Here is a 10091-nt window from a genome sequence, read left to right on the forward strand (position 1 = left end):
AACGTTTTGGGTGGCTTGGAGAAAAGGCTGAAGAAAGCAAGGAAAGAAGTGGAGAGATGGAGACGTATGCCGGTGAGTAAGGAGAAAGTGGCAGGGGAGGAAGTGGCACGGTATAGAGTGGAGAGGCTGGAGGAGCAACTGAACACCTACTATAAGCAGCATGCACACATGACCTGGTTGAGGAAGGGGGACAGAAACACCTCATTTTTTCATGCAAGTGTTAAAGAGCGAAGGAGAACTAATAGGATAGGGAAGCTGAGGCGTGAAGATGGGAGCTGGGCGGTGAAAGAGGAGGAAAAGAAGGAGGTTGTCACTAAATATTTTGCGCAGCTGTTCAGGTCATAGGGCATAACACATCATGATGAGGTTCTGAATTCAGTGCAGAGCAGGGTAACGAGGGAGATGAACTCGGGCCTACTGGCAGAGTTTAGTGCTGAGGAGGTCAAGGCGGATCTGAGGGACATTGGGGATTTAAAGGCGCCAGGGGAGGATGGTATGCCAGCCATTTTGTACAAGCACTACTAGGTGGATGTGGGTGACAAAATCACACAGGAAGTGCTAGCTTTTTTAAATGGGGGGCCTATGCCAACTGACTGGAACAACACGTCCACACGCTGATCCCCAAGGTGAAGAAACCGGACTGTATCAAGAATCTGAGACCAATAAGTCTTTGTAATGTGGTCTATAAGATCATATCAAAGATTCTCTCAAAGAGGTTGAAAGTGATATTGCCCGAGATCATCTCTTCGACTCAGAGTGCCTTTGTGCCGGGTAGGCTCCTAACTGACAATGTACTGCTCGCTTATGAGGTCATGCACTATATGCGCAACAAAAGAAGTGGGAAGGAGGCCTATGCCGCGGTGAAATTGGATATGAGCAAGGCATATGACCGGGTTGAATGGCATTTCTTGGAAGCTATGATGGTCAAAATGGGTTTCCACCGAAGGTTTATGGAGCTGATTATGAAGTGTGTGAGGACAGTAAAGTATCACATCAAGATTAATGGTGATCTCACCGAGGAAGTGTTACCTGAGAGGGGGCTGAGACAGGGGGACCCGCTGTCCCCTTATCTCTTTTTGTTATGCGCGGAAGCCTTTTCGTGTCTACTAACAAAAGCTGAGCAGAACAACTTGATCCAGGGGATTAAGGTGTGCCCGAATGCCCCTAGCATTTCTCTGCTGTTTGCCGATGATTCCCTCATCCTTTTCAAGGCAAATAAAGAGAGTGCGGAGCAGATCCAACGTATTTTGCAGGTTTATGAGGCAAGCACGGGCCAAACCATAAACAAAGATAAATCTGCCGCTTTCTTTAGTGCCAATGTGCAGGCAAAGGATAAGAAGGATGTGATGTGCATTCTGGGGATTGAGAAGGAGGCACTAAATGAAAGATATCTGGGCATGCCAATTCATGTGGGCAAATCAAGAACCAAGACTTTCAGGCACATAATTGAGAGGATTCTGCAAAGAATTAGTGGATGGCAGGAGAAGCTGCTCTCTCGGATGGGAAAAGAACTCCTGATTAAGGCAGTGGCGTAGGCGATACCCACGTTTACTATGTCATGTTTTGACTTGACGAAGACCATCTGTGAGGAAATCAGCACCTTGGTGTGTAAATACTGGTGGAGCCAGCGGGATAAATCCAACAAGATTCATTGGCTGAGTTGGGAGAAGATGGTAAAGCCAAAGAGTGGGGGGGCCTGGGGTTCCGCGACATCCACAGCTTCAACATGGCTATGCTCGCGAGACAAGGATGGAGAATGTTGCAACGGCCAGAGTCTTTATGCGCACCGGTCTTGGGGGCTAAATATTTCCCCGATGGGAATCTGTTGAGTGTGGAGGAAACGAACAATATGTCCTACACCTGGAGGAGTATTTTGCAAGGAATCAAAATCCTGAAGAAGGGGCTCATTTGGCGAGTTGGCGATGGACAGTCAATCAATATGTGGAAGGACCCATGGATACCTAGGGGAACAACTAGGCGGCCGTCTACACCAAGGGGCACAAACATTATGTCAAAGGTCGGAGAGCTTATCAACCCGGCTACTGGGTCATGGGATGAAGAACTGGTTCGGGCCACTTTCAATGAAGAAGATACCTCCTGGATATTGGCAATCCCCGCAAATTGTGAGCTGGAAGATCTGCCGGCCTGGCACTTTGAAAGAAGGGGCAAGTTCTTTGTTAAATCTGCATATTGGGTGCATATGCATGATAAAAACATGGAGGGGCTGAGAGGTGTTGCTTCGAGGGCTGAGGAAGCGAACAAAGTGTCCCCTTGGAAGAAGATCTGGCGGATGACGGTCCCAGGTAAAATAAAACATTTTATGTGGACGTTGGCTCACAACTCGATGGCTGTTTGCATGAACCTGCGAAGAAGAGGGCTGGATATCTCCATGCGGTGCCCTGTTTGCCAAGCCAATGGGGAGGACGGAGGCCATCTGCTCTTCAAATGCAAACAAGTTAAGGAGATCTGGAGGCTGTGCGGGCTGGAGGAGGAGAGACTGCTGCTTATGGATCAGAGCACAGCTTTAACAATGATGGATAAATTGACAACTCTTGCTGGGGAGAAGCAAGCCATTATTGCCACTCTCATGTGGAACTGGTGGTGTGAGCACAATAACCGCAGAGGAGGAAAAGGAAGACGAATCGAAGAGCTTGCTTGGATTATTGAGCATCACACGAACGAGTTTCGAGACATCCAACTGGAACCAACAAATTATGGGCTGACTCCACAGCAGCGATGGAAACCACCGCCGGCTGAGTGGATTAAAATTAACATTGATGGCTCTTTCAAACCAAAAGACTGCAATGGAGGCTGGGGGGCTATGTTCAGGGATCATGTGGGTGAGGCGATGGAGTGTGCTGCTGGCTTCCTGCCAAACTTGCTGAACCCGTTACATTCCGAGATGCTAGCTGCTAAAGCTGCTCTTCACTTGGCGTCAGACTTGGGAATGGGCAGAGTCTACTTGGAAACTAATGCTCTGCTGCTGAAGGAAGCGTTGGATGATACTAGTGTTGATCTCTCTTGCCTAGGTGTTGTAGCTGACCGCTTAAAAGCTTTTATTGTGTGTAATTTCATTGAGTGTAAGATTGTGCACTGCTCTAGAACCTGTAATCAAGTAGCGCACACCCTTGCGACGAAGGGCTCGTTGATGGCCGGGGTGCCAAACAGTGTAACTGATGGGTCTGACCCATGTGTATCAGCTTTAGTGGCGAGCGATTTGGCTTCGCTCACTGTTTAATGCAAATTGCATTGAATCTCAAAAAAAAATGTTCGCAACAATAGGTTCAGATGACGTGGGAGTCAAACTTGGGTAAATTCATACAAGTTGTGGAAACAGAATATGAAGAAATCATACATGAGATGCCCAAAGGGAACAATTTGTGATCTCTTTCTTTAGCAACAAATCAAACCACCGATACAAATGAGATTCGCTCAACAAATCCCACGACATGCTCAAAACGCTACGGCGTAAATTTCGTCCACTGCTACAAGCAAGTCATGGATCCGAGTACCCATTTCTGCTTGTGTTCAAAAGGCACAATGAAGGCAATAATAAATACTGAAAAGAAAAGAACCGGCAAAATTGCAGCCTATTAGTAGCACTTGGGGCTGATCAGTGCTTGGCGGTGACAAGAGCCATGTGGGCGATCAGATCAAGAACTCGGTTGCTGAAGCAAAAAAATGAAAGCAAATAACCCATTGGTTAACCGAAGATCTGAAAATGTGGGTCAATAACTCTTTTAATGCGGTGAAATAGACACCCACCTGTAGCCCCACTCGTTGTCGTACCACGACACGAGCTTCATGAAGGAAGAGCTCAGTCCCATGCCAGCATTAGCATCAAATATGCTTGACCTGAGATGCAGGGAAAGCAGTGATTTTCTGGTACTGTGCAGAGCAAATTGTGTTACTATGTGAGTAGACATAATTCTTACCTTGTGTCACCAACAAAATCGTTGGATACCACATCCTCATCTGTGTAGCCTAGAATGCCTTCCAGTGCGCCCTCTGATGCCGCCCTGAAACACGGGGCATATATGTAAGCTTGATAATGCTGAAAGCAGTGTTACACATGATGACTGTTAAGCTTCATGCACTAGCCAACGCAACCAAAAGTCCAAACTGATGGAAAGACCTAGGCAATCCACATATATACTTCAACAATGACATCCACACATATAGTTGTTTGGTTATATATGCATGACGGCGGGAGAAGCTGGTCTAGCATTACTAAGTAATACTATAACAGATAATCCTTATCAATTGAATATGACTCCCCCCGTCCCAAAATGTAACCTAAGGGGTGCAACAAAATTGAACTGTGATTCAACATGTTTGCTCATCAGTTCCTACTTCCTGGACAGTTCACATTTTTATATGCATCTTACATTCTGCTCAGAAGCGCTGTGAGCATTCTGTTAACCTTCAAAATACTGGTAACTACTACAAATAGCTAACAGGTTGCTTAACAAGATAAGTCAAACTGAAATAGTGAATTGTAAAGAGTTGAACTAATAAGGAAATGAGCACGAAAATGTGATGGGTCTGCATACTTGATGGCTGCTTTCACATCATCATAGGAGGCACTTTTCTCAAGTCGGCAGGTCAAGTCGACCACAGAGACATTTGGCGTTGGAACTCGGAAAGCCATGCCAGTAAGTTTTCCATTTAGCTCGGGGAGGACTTTCCCCACAGCCTGACAGAAAAAAATAGAATCAGTCGGTCAACAATGAAAATCGGAATAGACACATCACATGCTTTCATCTCAAGTTACCTTTGCTGCACCAGTGGAGCTAGGAATTATGTTTTGACCAGCACCACGTCCTCCTCTCCAATCTTTCATTGAAGGACCATCAACAGTTTTTTGGGTGGCTGGAAACAGAAGAAAAACCTTGTTATGACACAAATTTCAAAAGCAACAATTACCACACAAAGAATGCAAAACCATGAGTCTCCCTTTGTGACAACTGAGAAGTTTCATAGCATAGAAAGAAAACCTGTTGTTGCGTGAACAGTTGTCATTAGACCTTCAAGAATGCCAAATTCCTCATGAACAACCTGCACATAATGGTTCATGGGCATCACGAGGACGATAGAATAGATTAATCACCAGAGCAGTTTATCGTGATTGTATTGTGCACTTAACTTGGCAGGAAGTAGATACTAGTTCAAGAAAACCAGCAGGGCAAGGAAATGGGGAAGAGTTACCTTGGCAAGAGGAGCAAGACAGTTAGTGGTACAACTTGCATTAGAAACAACATTCATCTTGGGATCGTAGCTCATCTCATTTACTCCAACCACAAACATGGGAGCATCTGCGGATGGAGCAGATATCACCACTTTCTTAGCACCACCCTATATAAACAAGGTAGCAAAAGTCTCAACATTGTGTTCATTGCAAAAGGCATATTGTTTGATAATTAGATGACAATCACGGAAGAAATGGCATACAGACCTTCAAGTGAACCGATGCTTTATCAATAGTTGTAAAAACACCAGAAGATTCAACAACATAGTCAACTCCAAAGTTACCCCAAGGAATCTCTGCTGGGTCTCTGGAATTGAGAAATAAAAGATTAGAATCTTTCAATACGCATGTAGCAAAATGTCAAAATAAAGGATATGAAGAGAGAACTGACAAAAACCAAAACCCAGAAGTAGAGAGTTCAATCACAGCCGACATATGAATCTCAGAACCAAAGTAAGAAAAGAATACGCAGTACACCAGATGCACAGCAAGCTTCCGCTGGTATAGATATTATATGTACGTAAACATGCATTTGTAAGAATCAGTTATTAAGTACTCCCTCCGTTTCTTTTTAGTCTGCATCTAATATTTGGTCAAAGTCAAACTTTGTAAAGTTCGACTAACTTTATAAGAAAAAATATTAAAACCACAGTATGAAATCAATATTGTTAGATGCATCATGGAATGAATTTTCATGCCATATAGCTTTAGTATTGTAGATGTTGATATTTTTTTATATAGAATTGGTCAAACTTTGCGTAGTTTGACTTTGACCAAATCTTATATGCAAACTAAAAAGAAAAGGAGGGAGTAATAATGTTACTCTGGCCACTTCATTGCTCCACTTGTACTTATTTCAGGACAACAATGTCGTGTATATTCAGCGACCACGACATTTATATGAACTGCACTAATATCGGCAAACAATCGGCCAACCCTGGCATAATTACCTTTTGCTTGTTATCGTGATTTTCTTCCCATTGATCTCCAGAGTTGAATCATCCACAACATTAATGGATCCTTTAAAGGGGCCATGAGTGGAGTCGTACTTGAACATATAAGCCTGGAAAAAGGGGAACATTAACTTCAAATCAAATAAAAGCACACCAAAATGCTACACGACATGCAAATACAGAATTGTTACTTCAGCAGTGAAGGAAAGAATATAATGGCAGAATTAAATTTGTCAAATTCCAATGCAGTAGATCATCCCACTGGATGATTCTTGTCATGGCACCTAACAGAAAAGAAATAGGAATCCCAATTGCATAAAATTAGATGGTTAACCAATACGTATGTGCTTGAAATACATAAATGCAGTGCATTATAAACAAGATTTTATGAATTGGCTGAAGAAGTTGCACATACAACATGAAGGTGAAACACAGGCAAAACATATTATGAATGAATTAACAAGAAAGATACTTGGCATGAATTAAATGGGATTATGAGAACTATCATCTCTCCTGGCTACCTCGAGACACAGAGTTACATGGCACTTTGCACCTGTTATCAGCAACAGTCCTCAAGGAAATCCACAGCAGGGGTGTGGGACAGAATAGTTCTCTTATAGCTGCTTGTTAGCTTCACATGCTCATTCAAACATTCACATGTACTTTGCACACAGGAATCGTTCATGTGGCAAAATACGTCAACATCATTTGTGGTATCAGAGCATTCTCTAGCTCATGTTACCTTGATTAAAAAAATGTCTACTGCCCTCTACCTTCTGCATTGTAACTCCTCTTTACCGATGCCCACCGGTCTCTCCCATTTCCAGAGTCACCTGCCTCTGCGGGAATGGGAGAGAGCAGTAGTTGGCAATGAAAAGGAGGGGGGTCACAGAAGGTAGGAGACAGTGGTTTGGAAGTGTGAGCCAGATAATCACTTATACCACGAGTGATGAATGACAGTGAGTATGCCACACACACACCTGTCATACTCATTGATTTGTAGATAGTACATTACATTTGAATGGGTATGTGGAGTTACCATGAAATACTATCAAGCAGCTGCAGAATACCTATTATATCTCATGCATAGTGAGGAATTTATCATAAGTTATCGAAGGGAGTGTGTGCATGATGCCATGAATAATTTGTATGCAAGTTATCTCAGAGACAAAATTACTACCTCGTTACATTTATATTAAGCTAACAAAAAGAATACTCGTGAAATTCATGAGGTCTCTATCACACAAAAACAGAAACAAACTAAAAGTATGTCAGTACTGTGCAACAAGGTTCCATGCAATTTCATACAAAGTAGTAAAGAACTAGCTACTGTAGAACCATGAGTTCGACACTTTTAACTTTAAATTTCAGGTGTAGCAGATCTCATAGCACAAAATATGCAAATCATATAGCATTATTTCCTTACCATGTACTTAGCATCAATGAAAGGATCATTGACAGCGACAACTTCAATATCATCTCTACTGATTGCAATTCTCAGAACCAATCTCCCAATCCGTCCGAACCCTGCAGTAATAAAAACAACAGGCTGACATTAAAAAAATGCATATGGATTATTACTTCATCTACTTTTGACTCGTACAGTACCAAAGTATAAGCTATCTATGTGTGCCTGGTGTGATCATCTGAGGAATAAAAATATGTTCCAAAGACCTTACAAGATGATACTTAAACTACTTTATTTCGTCGACACAGTATATTATGAAACAAAAGGACCTGGCCTAAGCATCCTGGACAAAAAAATGCAACCAGCAAGGATTAATCTGCCCTCATCTAGATTGCAACAGTTTTTTTGCATCAATTATGTACACAAGACGCTCACCATTGATGCCAACCTTCGTCTTCTCCCCACTCGAATATTCTGCAGAGAAAAACAAAAAGGGTAAAGATTATAAAACAATCAAATGCCACTAGAAGCTGCAATGTTTGCTGAGCCCAACAACTTACGTGGGACGGCTGGTGGTGCCTGTGTAGCTATAGCTCTAAGTGGCTCAATGTTCCTGACACTTTAGTATACATGAGTTAGATGCAGTACATCCTAATCTGGTATACAGTTTACAAGGCAATGCGGATTATGCATCGGAAAGAGGCACTTACGATGACGAGGAAGCCACAATGGAGGGGAAGCTGCAGCCAAAATGAGCGGAGCCAGTGCTCCTCACGCATGACGCCTATGCCACAGCAGACAAATCCCATCAATATGACCACAAAAAAGCTCAGGACTATATAACATCCAACAAATGAGAAGGAGGGAGGCTTCTCGCGATGTAATAACACAACAACAGATTCCAAACAAAAGTGGAAAGCAACAGAGCTACAGCAACGCTTACTGGCATACAAACAAATCCACACCTTAATTCAGAGTTAATAAATAGGGTCGCCTTGGCTAAATTCCACGGGACAGGTGCTAAACAGCAGGGAACCTAAGTCGTACGCGGCGCTTGAACCCAATTCAGCCCGTAGGGCGTATTGCAGCGCCAAACCGCTCAAATGGCTGAATTCCCCACCGAAGATAAGACAGTTTCGAGCGAATTACGACGGGAACCAAATCTAGACGCGGAAATGGACTCGCATCAACCCACCGGCGCCGCGTGTGCCAGCCCTTGACGGAACCTCTCCGGCTGTACGCGTACAGACAGTGTGTGCAGGAGCAAGCAACGGATACCTTGGAGGGGTCGGCGACGGCGCGGGATCCGGCGCCGGACGAGGACAGGGCCGCCGCGGTGCGGAGAGGCACGGAGAGCGCCGCCATGGGAGAAGGGATTAACGGACGGACGGACGGACGGGTGGGTGGGTGCGCGTTAGGGTTTGACCGGGGAGGGACCGCAGGAGGGAGTCACGAGGAGGAGGAGCCGAGGAGGGGGCAGAGGTTTGGCTGGCCTTTCGTTCGCGGAGGCGGGCGGGGGAAGGTGGCGGCCCGAGGCTTGTTTTATAACAAGAGAGGGGGGAAACAGCAGCTGCACACGAACGAGCGAGCTTCGCCTCGCCTACCCCCTCCACCGAATCTCTTGGTTGGCTGGCCGTGTTCATCGTCGTGTTTTTAAAAAGAAGAGGAGGATCTTACCAACTTTGGCTTGGTTTTCCCACAAGAAGACCCAACTGTTGTTCGTCTTTTTGCAAGGCGATTGTCATTTGTCTAAGCGCTGCGGTTGGCAGCACTACCGCCCGACCTTTTTTTTTATGGACTGCTGATATTCTAAAAGAAAAGGAAAATGCATGTCCGTCCAAAGGTGTGTGGGTACAAGATACTCACAAATGTAAGATGCTTTTGCAGTTTAATTTAAACTGTTGAGGGGGTATTGTTTTAGTCGTTAAATCTATTTATTGAGTGTGCACTGCGGTGTATTATGTTTGTCACTCGTTGGACGAGAATCGCTCGAGCTGCCGACCACGCCTGCAGGGAGGCACGAGCTAACAGTATGGTCAAAGCAATCACATCCGACCACGTCCCGTCCACATGGTCTCGGGATGACTTTATCGTACCTGCGCCCCGGGCACGTACACGGGGTCGACGGCGCCACTTACCTGAACTTTGGGAAGTTGTTAGGGTATGTCAGAGTCATGAAAATTGTTGAAAACGAACAACTGTGCTGGAAAATATGATAGCACCTCTCACCATTGAGTTTGGGCGATTCCTTGTATTTGGGGCCTTCCTCGTAGTCTCGCAACGACCAGGAGGCCATAGGCCCATTTACTCGTTTCCTTGCATGGGCCACAACCAGTGCGTGAGGCTATATGCAAGGACGACAAGTTTCTCCACCGTCGTGGATTCCATCACCTCCTGGTTGGCGAAGGTTAATTCAGGCAGAGCAGTGTGGAAGACAGGCCACAGAGGGGTAGTAGCGGTGGTGCAAGGATTGTGAGGGGCT

At 44.7% G+C, this 10091-nt stretch overlaps 1 protein-coding gene across 1 annotated transcript; it reads right to left on the minus strand.

Annotated features, from left to right (window-relative positions):
• Positions 1 to 3370: 3370 nt before the first annotated feature.
• LOC123136648 (glyceraldehyde-3-phosphate dehydrogenase GAPCP1, chloroplastic) lies at positions 3371 to 9187 on the minus strand. The gene is made up of 14 exons (XM_044556095.1): positions 8888 to 9187; positions 8320 to 8393; positions 8170 to 8228; positions 8045 to 8083; positions 7628 to 7728; positions 6199 to 6311; positions 5456 to 5555; positions 5209 to 5355; positions 4998 to 5058; positions 4775 to 4872; positions 4554 to 4696; positions 3936 to 4019; positions 3766 to 3855; positions 3371 to 3668 (listed from the first exon to the last, which is right to left on the minus strand). Exons 1-14 carry the CDS (start codon positions 8972 to 8974, stop codon positions 3614 to 3616), a joined length of 1251 nt encoding a protein of 416 aa, XP_044412030.1. The 5' UTR covers positions 8975 to 9187; the 3' UTR covers positions 3371 to 3613.
• Positions 9188 to 10091: the final 904 nt, after the last annotated feature.

The sequence above is a fragment of the Triticum aestivum genome, chromosome 6B (assembly GCF_018294505.1).
Source record: "Triticum aestivum cultivar Chinese Spring chromosome 6B, IWGSC CS RefSeq v2.1, whole genome shotgun sequence".
Lineage (NCBI taxonomy): Eukaryota > Viridiplantae > Streptophyta > Magnoliopsida > Poales > Poaceae > Triticum > Triticum aestivum.